The following is a 17,936-nucleotide window of genomic DNA, read 5'->3' as shown; positions in this document are numbered from 1 at the left end:
AGGGAGTACACATTATCTGTGATACTAGGCATAACATTCTTTCGAAGCGCTTCTTTGGTCCTTATAGGGAATACAAATTATAGACTGGCTGACAATGTCCTGAAGGCGTAAGTATGGAGTACAGTGGTTATATCAAAGTTCCTAACTCCCAAGTATGAAGTGGATAGGTCATAGCTTACATACAGTTTGCAGTCTATCTAATTATTCAGGAAAAAGAAAAAATGGGACAATGTAGTTGCATTAGGCTAAGTTTATTGACGGATTTAACAACCATACATTTCCATCACAAAATCATTTAAAAAGTGACTATATAGATGGCATCAGCAAGAAATATTGTGATTTACCGTGTCCAGTGAATCCGCGCCAAGTTCAGAGAATTTGGATTCACCACAAACTTCAGTGTGGTCAGGAAGAGCAAGCTGCTTCTTCACAATTTCACAAACCTTGTCCACTGTATCCTTCTTGGCCTGTCACAATCCATATTTTGAAATGTCATTACCTTTGCAGTATAAGAAAATATACATTTAAAAAGGTGTCACTAAAAGTATTGGTATCTTGCTAGATCAAGAGCACTACAACAACACTAGGAGCAAGTATAAGTAGAAACAATTTTTTCCTTGATTTCCAAAACAAAAGGTAAGGAAAGAAAATAGAGCCCTTCTAACAATAAGGAACTTTGGTGATTCCTACTAGCAGAATCTTTGGAAGCAAAACCTTGGACTTTAACCTCTAGCACAAACATCCCATCCCTACCATGCAGTAAATCAAACTCCAAATCAAAGTGTATACATGCATAGCTAATCGATTCCACCAAATCAAGGGAATTGTGGTCACCACAATTAAACAAGGGAAAGGAGGAGGAAAGATTACCTAGGAGCAGTGTTCTCCATCGTTGCCGCACCAGTGTGGCAAATTGGTGCGCCTGACTCTAGTCCCTCCATCAGGGCGCCTCCATCGCCACCACTGGACACGCACGGGTGGTTAGGGTTCGTCGCAGCCGCAGATCCTATCATCGCGCGTTGGCTTCCAATCGCCCGTTGTCTCCACTCTCTAGTTCTAGGGTTTGTTGAGGGAGAAAGGGGAAGAACACAGGAGGGAGAGAGACGGGAGGGAGAGAGAACACGGGAGGGAGAAGGGAAAAGCATGAGAGATGGATGGATGTGGCTTCAGCCTGTTCGCCTCTCCCTTTTCCTCTTGTCCAGGGGGGCATTTTGGTCCAATATAGAAATACAAGTGCTGCAAGTGGGTCCAAGAAGGCTTCATACATAGAAAAGGGCAAAGCTCAGGGAGGGCAAGAATATGAAGGGCAAATCTCCAATTCCTCGAATTGTAAGGGCAAATCTCCAACTTCTGAATATTGTAAGGGCAAGAATCCAATTCTCAGCTGTTTATTGCAGGAAATTGTTCGATGTCGTTTGTATTCAACTGCATGTTCAACTCATTCAATAATTCCCGTGGCAACGTGCCGGGTCTCAACTGCGTAATAACATTTCCTCTCCCAACAGGTAAGAACGCACTTGAAATAGACTAGTATGCCCCTATCCCCTTCAGACCAATGCTTCAGCAGGCAGCAGTAGCATCGGGTCATGATCGAATTACAAACATAGACGCAGCAGAAAAAGCTTCAGAGAGTGTCAGACCTTCTATGATGCCAACAAAGCCACTGTAGTTTGTGTCCTGCATACTCACACCCAGTTTCGTTCCTCGAAGTATGCTAAGACCGACGACATCAGAAACAACAAGCTCATTGTCCTGCAGAGCTATTTGGTTGGTTTTTGGACTCCAAATTTTGCAGTTGCAAATGGACGAGCGATGAATTCCTTAAGCACGAGAAGCTAGGCACTTCACTGGCCTTCAATCCGAGAATCAAGAAACCCCATTATGTGACTTCTGTCCCACCATTAGGCTTCAGGCCAAAACGGCGAGTAGAGCCAAGATGTCCCCTCGTCTGCAAAGAGAAACACACAATCAGACGACAACAAGCTCCGCACTCCGCGCTCCTAAAAAACATCCGAAGAGAGTGATTCCCTAGTGGTTACCATCTGTCGGGCGCTGCCAATAGCCGCATCCGCTCACCTCCAGAGGCGGGCGCCGCGGGCCTCCGGTAGCCCGCGCCTCCGGGAACGAGCCCCACCACTACAGCCGTGTTGGCAGGCATGCCATAGCCGGGGGAGGGCAGCCGCCGCAAACCTCGCCTAGTCTTTGTCGTGTGTTCCAGCGGGGGACGATGCGAATCCATTCATCGATTTGGGATCGATTGCATCGAGTCGAGTGTTGGCCAGGTAATGGTAATCTAGTCACTTCCCATAGCTTCCCACTTAATAATAGGTCCAGTGTCCTACACCAAATTAACACTGTATTACAGTGTCTATTGGCAAGGACAAGTATTTTTGGTGTCCTATAGCAAAAGACATGTTTTTGCGGTGTTCCCTAGCCAAATTTCCCAAATTATAACGCTCATCTACTCATCTGGCCACACTCACACTCTCACGCTCCCGGCCACCTTGCCCGCGCCGCCGCCGCCGCTGGCGGTCCACCCCCCCCCCCCCCCGCCTCAGCCCCTCCAAGCCCCCATCCCGTCGAGCGCCGCCCGAGCCTGGCCCCACCCCTCCTGGTCGGGCCCCACGCCGCCGGCCTCCGACGCGCCGCCCCTCCCGGTCGGGCCCCGCGCCGCCCCGCCTCGCCTGGCTATGGGGCACCGCCGCCGCCCCCCGGCCACGCTCGCCGGTGGCCCGCCGTCCCCGCCCCCCGGCCACGCTCCCCGGCCGACCCCGCGCGCACTGGCCCGGCTCTACAAAGCGGCGGAGGAGGAGGAAGAGAGAAGAGAGGATAAGGGGAGAAGAAGAGGAGCAGGGAGAAGGGAGGATGAGGGGAGAAGAGGAGGAGGAGAAGAGAGAGAAGGAGAAGAGAGGAGGGGAGAAGAGGAAGGGAGAAGAGGAGGGGAGAAGGAGAGGCCGACGACCGTGACGCCCCCACGCCCGCGCGTCACGCCCCGCGGTCGTCCATGTCGTTTTCCCCGCATCTAGCCGGAGACGAAGGTGATCCCAACTCCGCATCGTCCGACTCCACCGCCACCCAAGGTAAAGCCCCCCTCCCTCCCCGGTTGTCGGCCGTCGTGCCGTGTATGTCGTTGCTGGCCTTCGTGCCGCAAATGTTGATGTGTGGGCCATTGTGCCGGAAATGTGGCTGTCGGACTTCGTGTTGGCGTTTTTCTTGCAGGTCTGGGAACCCTCCCAGTACAGGGGAGGTGCTGCTGAAATTTTCAACTTATATAATGTTGTGTTTCTTAATTGACAATCTTTTGTTCCTTATTTTGCAGGAGAGAGTGATGGCATTTTTCTGCCGGATGGACACCATCACAATCTTCCACGACAGTGAGATCTCCATGGATGTGAAAAAATGGTTTGGCTGCACAGTACTTCTCAAGGTCCCAACAACAGCAAACCAGGACCGGATTAATCGCATCCTGATACACCATGCAATTGTCAACATCTATGGGGTTAATGTTGCTTTGGAGAATATTCTACGCCATGATCCAGATTACCTGGTGTGGGGCAGTTCAACAGAGCAAGCCACTGAAATCTTGAGAACACCAGAAATTGACATTGGGGGCGCAAAGATTGTCATGTATCCATGGACTCCCCAGCATGGTTGTGCAATACTACCCTTCGATGGCCTGCCACCCCCATCCCCAACTCTGACACGAGCTAAACGCCAACGAGGAGAAGAAGTTATGGAACATCTCAAGGTTACTGTTCGCGGACTGCCACCACATTTGCTCATCGCTAAAGCCTTAAGTACGATCTTCGCGAACAAGGTTGTTGTGTTGTATCCAAAATTGAATAAGGAGGATCTCACTGCAACCTTCAAGACATATGCATACCGAGAAGATATACCTTCTACATGGAATGTAGCCATCCGTAGAGGCACTGTGCTCTACATGTGGCCAATTTGGATGGACGTAGAAGGATATGCACTGGGTCCCAACTCGGCAATCTGGGCACAATAGAACGGTAACTGCAGTTACAACAGAACCATTGCAACATTAATGTTACACTGTTTGCTCTAACAAATCTCACTCTTATTGCAGCTATGATCAACATGCCTTTCCGACACACACTGTTCCCAAAGGACGGTGCAGGGACTTCTGGGCAAGCAGGTGGAGGTGGACAAGCCGATGGAGGTGGACAGCAACTGGCTCTTCTGCAGTTAGGTATGGTACAACCATCTTATACATCGCCCCTAACCACATACTTGAGATGTATCACAATCCAATTATTAAACTACCTCATGCGGATTGTCATGCAGGTTACACAGTTCAATCACCCGGCTCTTCATCAGGAGATTCAAGTTTCGCCCTAACACCGGACTCACCACCGGACTCACCACTGTACGGGGAAGATGATCCATTTGCCTCATCATCACCTTTGTCCAGACCAACAAGTTGGGACCAATTAACCGAAGTACTTGAGTCACCAGAAGGGTACATTTAGTTCAATCCTTTTGTACCGCAATTTGGACCTGAAGCATGATTTGGATATAATGAAGGCAAAACTTGATAGTGTTGTTACTGATCTTTGGCAGTTGGTCCTAGCTGATTTATGACCAGATCATTGTGTTGGGTTTGTGAACCATCTATTTATGTTGTGAACTATGAGTGCTCGCCTAAATCTGTTGTGAACTATTTATGTTTGTGAACATATATTATTCTTTGGCTGTTTCTTTTTTGTGATTTGAACATATATTGTGAACTATTGTCTTTTGAGTTGATATCCTGTGAACTAGTCCTATGACTTATGTGTTTGTGCTTTTATTAATTAGGCCCTACAAAATATAAGTACACAGACTATATATCATAAGCATACAACCAAATTAATTTATAAACAAACAGCAACTGTAAGTTTGACAGATCATCATAAGCATATAGAAAAATTCATAAGTACATAGAATTAACCTCACCTTTTGCTTGTTGGTCATTACTGTCTAGGGCACTTGTTTTCTCACTTCTTCTCGGTACATTACCTGGAATTATTCGTCTCCCGAGCCAGAAATTCTAGTTAATTATTGATCGTGTACAGAGGACACTTCTCTGGACTTATTGTCCTCCGGAGCTAGAATTTCTTGTTAAATATCGGTGTACGTACAGACGACCCTTCCCTGGAATTTTTCTCCACCCCAACTGAAATTTTTAGTTCAGCTCAGATCGATCTGGCCATGCCCGAATTCCCTTACCCACGGGGCCCATTATTCTCTTACCCACCCCAGTACGCGTTGCAGCTTCGCCCTGCTGACCACGCATCGGTCTCCAACCCCTAGCCAGCGATAGCTAGCGACGGTCGCCCAGCCGGCCCTGACGCACGGCCGTGGCCATCTCCACCCTGCCGCATGCTGCATTCGTGCGGCCGGCTCTCGCTCCAGCCGCTTGCCAGCGCCCGCTCGATCTACGCACCGCGGCCCATCCCATCAGCAGCTAGCGCCCGTGCGGCTGACGCTCGTTGCGTCCGCGCGCCCGGTGTCCCCTGACGTGACTGCGTGCTATCCCTCAAGGTCACGACGGGAGTCCTACTAGCTGGTCCTCACTCCCGTGCATGTGCGCGTGGTCCCTGCTTCCCCGACCGAGGTGCTTTTCAAAGGTGATTTCTTTATCCTCCAGATCTGGCTTGGTCCCCCAGTTTTTTAGTACTTGCTTTGTCCTGATCTAGTGCTGCTTTGCGACCCATAGTCTTATTCTTTGCCAAATCAATAAAGCTAGGGTCGCGTACGTCGTTCTTGCTCTGTTCCTAGGAATAGTTCCCAGCCCGGCAGCTTGCTCGCTGCTGTCCTTGCAGCCCGCCAGCCATTGTTACCCGCAGCCACCTGCTCTGCTATCCATGTTCTCCATTAGCTTTATCTTGCGCCAGTGTGCATGATTATAGATCAGTTATGCATGGAGTGGTGAAGGGAAAAACGCTTGGTGACTGCTGCATACAATATAATAAGAGTGCATGTTATGGTGCTACGCCAGATAAAATGGCCACTTTCCGGAAGTAGCTCACGCTACACAAAACGGACATGCAAGAGTTTCCACCCCTAGCATACAATTTGGGATGTGTGCTGTGTGTTAGAGGAAGCAAGTTTAAGGTGATGATTAGGCTCAGTCCAAATAAACTTGTCCACATGCTTAGGTGTGTTTAGAGCATTGTTTTTACGGCGGCGTGGTGAGGCGCGGCGACCCACCACTTTCACACCTTTACAGCGTCTATGGCGCGCGGTGTGGCGACGCCATACACACATCGGCGTGGCGACGCCATACATTATAGTCTAAGATATTAGGAAATTATATTGACAAATGGTAATGCAAATGTAGCTTAAAAGGTATAGTCTACAATATTAGCAAATCAAAATATCAATGTAAATGTAGCACAAACTTCCAAATCTCTCATCTCTCAAACTTCCAAATCTCTCATCTCTCAAAAGTCGTCCAATGCAAATTCATCAAGATCGTTAGAAGCATCCACGTTCTCTCCACCATCTTCAGTAGCATCCATTGGTTGTTCACCAAAATCATCTATATCATCATCATCCAAAATGATCTCTTCTTCCTCTCCCTCTTCCTCATCTTCTTCAACCACTCTTGATGTTTGCCTTGCACGACGAGCGTAGGTCCTAGGAAGATTACGACCTCGAAGCTCACGTGATGCACCAATGGCTTCATCAACTTGATCCCATGTGAGGTCCGAACCACGAGCACCTTCAGGTTGGGCCATTGGGTCTACCCATTCATTGTTCCAATCAAAATCTTCTATAACCAAAGGGTCATAGCTTTTACCCGCTTCCTCGCGGCGCTTTCGGAACCTACTAGTCATTTTCCGATTATAGGAAACATAAACCAAATCATTCAATCTTTTATGCTCCAGCCGGTTTCTCTTCTTAGTATGAATCTACAATTGATCATAAAGCAAGCAAAGTTAATAAAATATGCTTTAACCGGTTTCATTCAATTGAATTATGGAACTTGAGTACCTTACTTACAAATTCAAAAGTGCTCCAATTACGCTCACAACCGGATGATGAAGCACAAAGACTAACAATATGCTTTGCAAATCTTTGTAGGTCAATGGATCGGCCACCATACGTACGCCACCAATCAACTAAATTAACAATACACATTCATATATTAGGATTTAAGCCTTAAATAACATGCAGCAATTAAATTTTTAAATCACTTATGAGGGTTCTTTGACTTCATGGTTTGGAGGGCCATACAATTCTTGAAGATATCTCCACGTTGATCTTCATAGAGCATGGATCGTTGATCAATTTTGTTTCGAATGCTCTCATTTTCCACCATTTGTGCAAGCACATCATTGAAACAACCCCTTAGATGACCAACATATTCATCATTCTCCTTTTGGATGGTATAGAATTTTCCTAGGTTCAAAAAGAGGGCAGCGCCATAGAGTGGGGTATCCATTTGCCTATCCCAACGGCTCTCAATAATTTGTATGATCTTGTTGAGCAAGCTTCTCTTGTTTTCAGTAGAGAAGCTAGCCTTGATCTTCTCTTTTGCATGATTCATGAGAGCAGCAACCTCTGGCATGGCAGGCCTCTCATCACCATCAACCACCCTCAACACAATGATAAGTGGTAGAGAATCTCTAAGGCAATCCTCAACGGAGTTCCAAAACTCCCTAGAAAGCACAATATCATACACTTTTTCCTGGCCTCTGTCTTTGCTAGTTTGCAACCAGTCCAATCCTCGGAGGTAAACAGAAATCTTAATGCATCTTTGTGCTTGTACAAACTCTGCAAGGTGAGGAATGTGGTAGCAAACTGAGTGGTTGCGGGTCTCACAAGATCCCTCCCATTTGTCTTCTCCCTCATTGCACTAAGAAGTCTTCCATGTCTATAGATGAAAGTAGTGACATGCTGGGCACGTGAGATAGGCTTCTTAAATTCCTTCAACTTCCCTACATCTTCCAACATAAGGTCTAAGCAATGTGCAGCACAAGGAGTCCAATAAAGTGTAGGAAACCTCTCCATGAGAAGCTTGCCCGCTGCTTTATAGTTAGCTCCATTATCAGTGACAACTTGCACAACTTTATCTACTCCAATGTCCATGATTTTCTTCTCTAACAAATCAGCTAACATCACCTGATCATGAACTTCACTTGATGCATCAACTGACTCCAAGAAGAAAGTCCCCTCTGGAATATTGACTAGAAAGTTGATCAAATGATGCCCCCTCCTATCCGTCCATCCATCTAACATCAATGTGTAGCCATATTGTTTCCATGCATCCTCATGTTTCTTCCTCAAATCATCTGTCTCCTTTACAACCTTTTGGAGCAATGGCTCCCTAAGCTCATGGTAGGTAGGAGGCTTATACCCAGAACCGTACTGTGCAGTGGCCTCTATAGCAATCTCAAACTGCCTAGAATTTATGGCATTGAATGGTATGTCACACTCATAAAAGAACCTGGCCCACTCTAAGTTGACAGCTTCTCTTTCTTCCTTTGTCCTCATGCTAGCTTGAATATTGATTTGAGAAGGACCCTTCGAGTGTCTTTCTTCCACAACCTCTGTTGGAGTTCTCCGAAGCATTGAACCAACTGACTTGGTGCTGGGTTCTTTTGGAGCACTGAACTTCAATGTGGATTGTTTCCTTTTGGCAGCTGTCCCTGAACTAGGATGCACAATGCTTCTAGCAACATCTTGGGACTCCTCTATCAAAACAATCACATCATCTTCCCCTTGTTTCTCTCCTTCTTCATCATCAAGGACGAGTGGTCTCTTCTTCTTCTTCATAGCATCTTGCATCTCTCGTGCAATAGTTGTTGTGGTTTTGACACATTTTTTAACATCTTCATAACCACCCACAATAGTTGTTTCATGTTAGTTTTGACTAATTAATGATCAGTAGCTGGTAATAGTAGTTTATGATCCATGTAATTAGGTACCCATGCCAAATCTTCTTAATGGACCAAGTGAAGAATTGCACATTTGTGCTGAAATGGCTGCATGAGCAGTTTCTGTTGAGTGGTTCTTTCCATGATGTAAATCATGTATCCTGTGAATGTGCAAAATCATGCTTCAAGCTTTATGTTTAGAATGCACATCACAATACTACAAGTAGCAGTTCAGCATTCAAGTGAAAATAATAAAATAGTACAGCAGTGACTATTATATATATAGTAGGAGTAGGGGCGTTCTACATTCCTATTGCTGCTTGTACCCCTATCACAACTGAGAGCAATTAATAATTAAAAGCTATATTTAGCTTTAGGAAACATCCTTTTCATGAGTTAGCTATTGGTGATAACTTTTAAGTAGCTATCTATTTTCAGTGCATTATTATATTCTTATAAACCGTAACAATTTAGTATATAACAAAGTATCTTTATTTCTTTGAGTGATTCTTTATATTTCCAGCTAGAATCATATGAAAGGGTGCTATATATATCTGCTCTACTAAAATACTATATGTTGTCTGCATATATATCTTGAGATTCCACTAATATTATTAAAATTATTATATGTTGGTACCTAATTAACTTGTACTACTTGCTCAACACTTCCAGACTGAATAATTAGGCATAGTTGTGATTCTTTTGGTCAATAGTATAATATTTTGACCCTTTTGAGCTTAGCTTGTGCTTATATTGTCGTTAGAAAGACTGCTTAGATTACAATTATCTTTTATGCCAAACCTTAATTGTGTTATGAAAGGTTTCAGCCATGTGCTTGGATAAACTGACGGCAACTGAGGTGATATTTTTGTGTTTTGTCTTTGTAACTTCTATGTAAATTCTTATACAGATAGCTATAGTGTGCTTTCAATGGCATCACAATATATATTTTGACTGATCCATAGATAGTTTGGCTTTGCTATTAGATTTACCCTATAATGAAGCGGCAATGGTTGAACTACTAAGCACTAACTGAAAGCATATAAATTTTTTTGTTTGTTTGTGTAGCATTTCTGCTTATAATATGGTTAGCATAGGAAAGATCTATTCTAGTTCTCGGTAGAGGACGCATCTGCTTCTGCTTTAATTTAATACTTTCAATACAGTCCATCTTTGTCACCTTACTGTGTGAAGTAAATCAAGTAAGAACTATTTGTTAGTTGAATTTATGCAATGCATGCCTTGTTAAAGTATTATCATGGCAGATGATTGATCTTAAATTAAAACCCATTTGCTTTTACTTAGTAGACAGATGTGTGACCTTTTAAACTTAGCAGATAACATGTATCAGAATGGTTCAGGTAATAAGCCTGTCATTTCTAGTCATTTGGTTCCATGGTGATCTCTTATGTAGAGGCATCTACTTAGAGTCAAATCCTGTGATATCTGAAATTCTTTATAGAGGTTGTGCGAAATCCTATAACCTAATGTTCCTTTGCTGAATTATATTGTTGCAGTGTTTATGTTCACATCTTCAGGCTTTGAGCTGATATGTGGTGTCTTCAGTTAATCTAGCTGCACATCTAGTAGGAGACTGAGAGAGCCTTGCTGCACTCAGGTTTGTTAATTTTTTCATGAATCTACGTCTAGTCAAGGAATGGATGAAGTTCAGTACTATATATGAACTGCTGCCAACTGCACGCAAAGACTAGGTGATTTGCTGATGTTAGGAAACAATTTTGCTGATGAAGTTCAGTACTATATATGAATATACGTTTTATTGGATCGTCATCGATAGTTAATCCGTGCCTATGTTTTCTGCAGGTTTTGGGAACCTCCCCGTGCAGGGGAGGTTCTGCCGAAATTTTCAATTGACACTAATGTATTATCTTTTTATGCAGGAGGAGGACCCATCGGAGGGACCTAGGCGACCCGATCGTCTTCGTCGGCGTTGCGGGTCTGCCTGCACCGCGTCGCGTCGCCACTGCACTGACTCACCTCCGCCCTGCTAGCCTGACCTCACCAGCACCCTAGGTATAACCCCTCTATCCGTATCATGGTCTTAGGTCGCGTAACCCAGTTAGGCGTCTCCTGTTCGAAACAGATACAGTTGGAGATATGCGGATCTTTGCATATCTATGACCATATCTGTTTCGGATTATCCATGTTTTTTGGACAGCCCACGGATGTGTAGATGGGTTAGTTTCCATGTTCTGCTCGGATCCAAGATGGAGTTTTGGCACCACCTCCCTATTGTTCTTCAGATACACACTCTCCCTGCCAGAACATGTATCGGGAGAGCAGCGGGGAGGTGCTGCCGAAATTCTATCTTGGATCGGAGTAGAGCATGGAAACTAACCTCATCTACGCATCTGCGGGTGGGATTAGGACCTATCCTCACCTATTAGACAGTAGGCACGCCGTGCAGATGCGACTGATGGTTATATTACTCTATTATGTGTATATGCTAGAGGATGGATAACCGTGAGTGGATGTACATGGGACGCCCAAGTCAGGCTCAAATCACCCGTGAATGGATGGATAAGACCGAGAAATTCTTGGACCAAGCATTTAAGGCAGCTAAGGAAGCGAGAGACACGTTTTGTCCCTACAGCGAATGTGAAAACAAGAAAAGAAGAACAAGGGAAGTCATGATGAAGCATCTTTGCAAGTATGGATTTATGCCAAACTATACCCGGTGGGTGCACCATGGTGAAGCCTGTCGTCCTAGAGAGGAGGTCGTGAGATGAGGCTTGGAGGCATTTGATGGTGATGGCGGGGTAGTAGGATGGTTAGGTGACTATGAGGATGCGACGTTCGCTGAAAGACCTACGGAGGACAAGCAGGAGGATGAGGAGGAGGAGCCAGAGCCAAGTGCTAAGGCGTTCTTGGCCATGCTGGATTTGGCATAGAAGTTCCTACATGAGAAGACAACGGTTTCTCAACTGGATGCCATTAGGCACCTACTGGGGTTGAAGTCCCAGCACAACATGACTCGAGCCTGCTTCGATGCTATGATGGCAATTATTGGGGATCTGCTTCCGGAGGGTCATCATCTGCCGAGCAGCTTGTATGAGTCAACGAGACTCCTTCGGGCATTGAAGATGCCATATGAGTAGATACATTGTTGTCCGAAGGGGTGCGTCCTATTTAGGAAAGAACACAAGGATGCAAAGTACTGTCTAAAGTGTAAATCCTCTAGGTATGTGGAGGTAGACAAAGGTGATGGCAAGAAGGAGCAGAATGAGGGCATCCCCATGAAAGTCCTACGACACCTTCCAATCATACCGAGGCTCCAACGGCTATCCATGTCTGAGGAGTCCACGAAACAAATGGCATGGCACAAGAATGGCATTCGATACAATCCTAACAAGATGGTACATCCAGCAAATGGTGAAGCATGGAAAAGCTTTAATGGCAACCATCATGGCAAAGATGAAGAGGCCTGTAATGTACGTGTTGCGCTGGAAACAGATGGGTTCAATCCTTATGGAATGATGTCGGCCCCATACACTTGTTGGCCCGTGTTCGCTATCCCCCTCAATCCCCCCCCCCCGGGGGCCCTACTTCAATGGCAAAACATATTCTTGACGTTGATAATTCCTGGACACCCGGGAAACAAAATGGGTGTGTACATGGAGCCTATTTATGATGAATTGATCAAGGCTTAGAATGAAGGCGTATGGACTTACGACCGAGCTACAAAGAAGAACTTTAGAATGTATGTTTGGTACCAGTACTCCATGCATGACTTCCTAGCATATGGGATATTCGCCGGCTGGTGTGTCCACGAGAAGTTTCCATGCCCGATATGCAAGGCAGCTATATAGTTTATTTGGTTGAAGAAGGGTGGCAAGTTCTCGTCGTTCGATAAGCATCGACAGTTCCTCTCTCTTGACCATGCATTCAGAGAAGACACTAAGAACTTCATGAAAGGTGTCATGGTGACCGACCCTGCACCTCAGAAGATGACTAGTGCCCAGGTTCATGCTCAGATAGATGCTCTCGTGGTCCCGACGCAGAAAGATAATCCAAAGAAGGGTAAAAGAAAGAAAGACAATCCAAAGAAAGATAAAGAAAGAAAGACAATCCAAAGAAAGATAATCCAAACAAAGATCGCTTTGTGGGCTATGGTGTGGAACATATGTGGACTCATAAGTCAGGATTGGAGAGGCTTCCCTATTTTGATGACCTTCGCCTTCCACATAACATAGATGTAATGCACACTAAGAAGAATGTCGCCGAAGCACTTTGGGCAACACTCATGGACATTCCTGACAAGACAAAGGACAACCCTAAGGCCAGAGTAGACATGGCAACACTATGCAACAAACCAAAGCTACAGATGATGCCTCCAAGAGACGGCAAACCATGGAAAAGGCCTAAGGCTGATCACGTCTTGGAAAAGAAGCACAGGACAGAAGTGATAGAATGGATGCAGACATTAAGTTTCCCTGATGGGTTTGCAGCGAATCTAAGGAGGAGAGCGAACCTAGATACTGGCCGAGTCTTAGGGATGAAGAGTCATGACTTCCACATATGGATTGAGCTGCTTCTTCCGTCGATGGTTCTAGGCTACGTCCCTGAGCATGTATGGAAGGTGCTGGCAGAGTTGAGCTTTTTCTTCCGCTAGCTTTGTGCCAAGGAGATATCTCTGAGAGTGGTTGAGGAGTTGGAAAAAATGGCACGCGAGTTGCTCTGTAAGTTGGAGAAGATCTTTCCACCTAGCTTTTTCTTGTCGATGCAGCATTTGATTTTACACCTCCCAAACGAGGTACGAATGGGGGGGCCCATGCAGAACCATTGGTGCTATCCAATCGAGAGATGTCTAAAGACTGTTCGCCAGAAATGTGGAAACAAAGGCAGGATTGAGGCTTCCATAGCAGAGGCATTCATTCGTGAGGAGGTGTCAAACTTCACAACATCATACTATAGTGAGAACCTCCCTAGCGTGCATAATCCACCCCCTCGTTACAACGAGGACGAAAATGAATCGACCCTCAGCCAATTCAAAGGGCAACACGGGAGATCAAGTGGAGCGTCCAAAAAGTTCTTGACCAATGAAGAGTGGCGCAAGATCATGCTCTACGTGTTGATGAACCTTGAGGAAGTCGACAAGTACTAGGGGTAAGTTCTCAATGAACTTGTTACATACTCCGTAAATTTTTTGCATCCAACAACCTTGTTGCTTGTCGTTGCAGGGAATTTTTTTATCAATACTGGCATCATCCAAGGCCACCTTCTGACCATGAACGAGAGACCCTTCTTCAACATGGTTCGCCTAATTTCATTACATGGTTCCAAAGAAAGGTACCTTCTGACCAACTTAGCTCATTCTAAGTTTGGCGTTCCTAGTTGCCTAATTTCATTTCTCTCCTGCTTGATCTTGCAGTGCCAAAGTGATTTGTCTATAAGTGCCAAATTACGACAAGTGGCCAAAGGCTTTGACTATAAGGTCTCGTCATTTAACGCTTATGACGTGAATGGATATCGCTTTCACACAACGGACTACGAGAAGAGTCAGCCCAATGCAAGGACCACGAATACCGGAGTATTTACGCCCGAAGTAGTTACGCCCGACGCTGATCAGGAGGACTATTATGGCACAGTTGAAGAAATATACGAGCTCGAATACCATGGTGAAAAAGCACCTAAGCCTGTCGTATTCAAATGCCAGTGGTTTAAACCTGCAGTACAGAGAAAGTCCCCTAAACTTGGGATAGTCGAAACTAGATAGGATTCCTTCTATGAAGGAGATGATGTCTATATTGTGGCTCAACAAGCTAGGCAAGTTTATTATTGTCCATATGCTTGCAAAACTGACCCACATCTTCAGGGTTGGTATATTGTACATAAGGTATCACCACATGGTAAATTACCTCGCCCAAACGATGATGATTACAACTTGAACCCACCCACGCATGACGGGGAGTTCTATCAACAAGACAAGGGGCTACCAGGGATGCTTGAGATAGACTTAACGGGAGAGATTGAAATGGAAGTAGACGAGGAATGGGTTGTTGACAAGGAAGCTGCAGATGAGGTGCATGATCCGAGAGACTTGAAAATGCTTGACGGACTATAACTAGGCAATGAAAGCGATGAGGATGAGGCTTTTGATGATTTCGTGGCTCTTGATAGTGATGACGATACCTATCGTCCAGATAATCCCGATCATGAAGAATATTAGAAATACATGTAATAATATGTTATTTTGTAATTACATTTTCTTTATTTTGCATCCCTTGCTAAGTACTTCTCGTTTATCTAGACTAATACTTGTTTATTCTTTTTAATTGCAGGTGATGGGGCCCACTAGGAGGAGCTGTCACTCGACTTACTCGAGACCGAGGGGCACGTCAGTGGCTGAGGAGATGGAGACATCGCAGAGGCAGAGCGGGCCGAGGGGCAGGCCTAGGCGGGAGCCGTCGATTGACCACGAGTGTGGCTCCTTGCACTCTTCTAGGGACGACGACGTCCGTCTGCCCACGGTGGACGAGGACGCCGTTCCGCAGATGTACGACGACGCCGTTCCGCACGCATTCAAGGAGGGGGTTCCGCACATGTCCGAGGAGGGGGCAGGGGGTTCGACTTCCTCTATAGCCTCGAAACCCTATAAGCGAGGTCCCAGCCAGCTCTCGAAGCGACCGATTCCTGTTGACCGCCGCCCACTGATTGCACCCGAGGGGGATAGGTAAGTAACTTCATATGTTCTTCATTTGATATGTTGAAAAATCATAATAAGAGCTAATAATAACTATTGTTAACCACTTGTGTAGGAACTGGATGCTTGTGGAGGAGGGGGTCGAGGCTTGCAATGTCAATGGGATCCTAGGACTTCTGTGCAGGGAACACTTCCCTGGCCTGGTGTGGACGTCGGAGGATGAGGACCTAGAGATACCCTCGTTCGACCAGTACGCCCTCTTCCCCGCCGATGGGCACACAAACTTGGCGGATCAGGTGATTACGGAGTTGTGGGTAAGCCTTTCTCGCTCTACGGCCCTCAATTCATTGCATTCATTTGACATTCTTGAAATAAAATAATGGATACCTCGTGTCTTTATGCAGGACTTCTTCATATGCTAGCCGGGACAGGAGGAAAGGGCGTATTAGGTAGCTTACACTTCCTGTAAAAGGCGTGTCTCGGACTTGTATCACGAGTCCTGCCTCCAGGCGCACATTGACTATAACGCCATCTACCGTAATAGAAGAATCAACAGAACTCAGGCAAGAAGAGAGACAGAGATTCTAACAAGGGAGCAGTACCTACAGGTAAATAGAAAACATCTCCTATTGATCTCTTTTTAGATTAACTATGCCTAATTTGATCTTTTGATAGCTTGTAGGTGATTCCGAGCTGGTGCGCCACCTTTCCCGATTGCTGGGCTGCTATAGTGGACAAATGGTTGGACGCGGACTGGCAGAAGGTGCACCAAGAGAAAAGCGAGCGCCGTATGATGATGCCAGGTGTACCTCATCATCAGGGCAGCGCCAGCCTCAACAAATACAAAAAGGCATATGTAAGTCTCCATCATTTGTCTAATCTAGCCGCGCTCAATTCTGCATGATTCCTAACCACATGTTGTTGTCTTTCTCGCAGGAGGCGGCGCATGGTGGCCAGCCAATTGGCCAACTCACGGCGTATGCTCTGGCCCACATGGGCCCGGCAAAGTCCAACATCGAGTACAACCCGGATGCGGGCCCAGAGGCATACACCAACTCCAGCGTCCACACCCGCCTCAGTTCGTACACGGAGGCATCAAGGTTAGTCCATGGGCCGGACTACGATCCGAGGACCGAGGAGCGCCTTGATCCTGAGCGAGTGATGAGGATTGGGCAAGGCAAGAAGCATGGGCGGTTCTACATTGGCGACGACATCCTTGACACAGGCTCTACTCCTCCTCTCAACCACCTATGAGCAGCGAGCACAAGCTCTAGCGTGCCCATAAGCCAACGGCCGACAGCAGTGGCGGCACTCCAGGTAAGTATTCTAGTTTCATTCGTCGTTCTTTGACTTTTACGTTCCATAGCTCTGCATTATTGAAACATTGGGGGTCAAATGTTGCAGGCCGAGGTTGCAGCAACTTCGGGCCCAGCAAGAGGCCTAGGTGGTTGAGCGGGAGGCTGAGCGGGCTGAGTGGGAGGCCGAGCGTCAGAGGATACAAGCTTTGAAGGCCCAGCAAGAAGGTTTGCTCAAGTTCGTGCAACAACTTGGGCAGCAACAAGGTTGGGAGATCCCAACACAGCTGCTTGCACCACCACCACCACCACATCGTCGAGAGTCTACTCCGGTGAGTATGAGTACGGATGTTTTACTTTCTTTGCTCATGCTTAGTGTCAAACCTAGTGATGGTCTTCGTGCCGGATTTGTTGATGTGTCGGCCTTTGTGCCGGATTTGTTGATGTGTCGGCCTTCGTGCCGGAAATGTGGTTGTCGGCCTTCGTGCCGACGTTTTTCTTGCAGGTTTTGGAAACCTCCCCGTGCAGGGGAGGTGCTACCGAAATTTTCAATTTTTCTTTAAACTCCTTACATTTTTATCTTGTCACTCACGTGCAATCTCCTCTTTTTTGCAGCATCAATCGGGGGCGGCGTCGAACCATGTCGGAGGGTCCCGCCGATGGGCACACAAACTTGGCGGATCAGGTGATTACGGAGTTGTGGGTAAGCCTTTCTCGCTCTACGGCCCTCAATTCATTGCATTCATTTGACATTCTTGAAATAAAATAATGGATACCTCGTGTCTTTATGCAGGACTTCTTCATATGCTAGCCGGGACAGGAGGAAAGGGCGTATTAGGTAGCTTACACTTCCTGTAAAAGGCGTGTCTCGGACTTGTATCACGAGTCCTGCCTCCAGGCGCACATTGACTATAACGCCATCTACCGTAATAGAAGAATCAACAGAACTCAGGCAAGAAGAGAGACAGAGATTCTAACAAGGGAGCAGTACCTACAGGTAAATAGAAAACATCTCCTATTGATCTCTTTTTAGATTAACTATGCCTAATTTGATCTTTTGATAGCTTGTAGGTGATTCCGAGCTGGTGC

General features: G+C 46.1%; 1 protein-coding gene across 1 annotated transcript; it reads right to left on the bottom strand.

Annotated features, from left to right (window-relative positions):
* Window positions 1-7,608: 7,608 nt before the first annotated feature.
* Window positions 7,609-8,799, bottom strand: LOC136499326 (uncharacterized). The gene has a single exon (XM_066495021.1). It carries the CDS (start codon window positions 8,797-8,799, stop codon window positions 7,609-7,611), a length of 1,191 nt encoding a protein of 396 aa, XP_066351118.1.
* Window positions 8,800-17,936: the final 9,137 nt, after the last annotated feature.

This window comes from Miscanthus floridulus, chromosome 13, assembly GCF_019320115.1.
Source record: "Miscanthus floridulus cultivar M001 chromosome 13, ASM1932011v1, whole genome shotgun sequence".
In the NCBI taxonomy this organism is placed as follows: Eukaryota; Viridiplantae; Streptophyta; class Magnoliopsida; order Poales; family Poaceae; genus Miscanthus; species Miscanthus floridulus.
This window is presented reverse-complemented; position numbering and strand designations above follow the sequence as displayed.

Excerpts from the sequence above, each read along its gene's own strand:
- LOC136499326 (XM_066495021.1), bottom strand. The coding sequence starts at position 8,799 with ATGCAAGATGCTATGAAGAAGAAGAAGAGACCACTCGTCCTTGATGAT.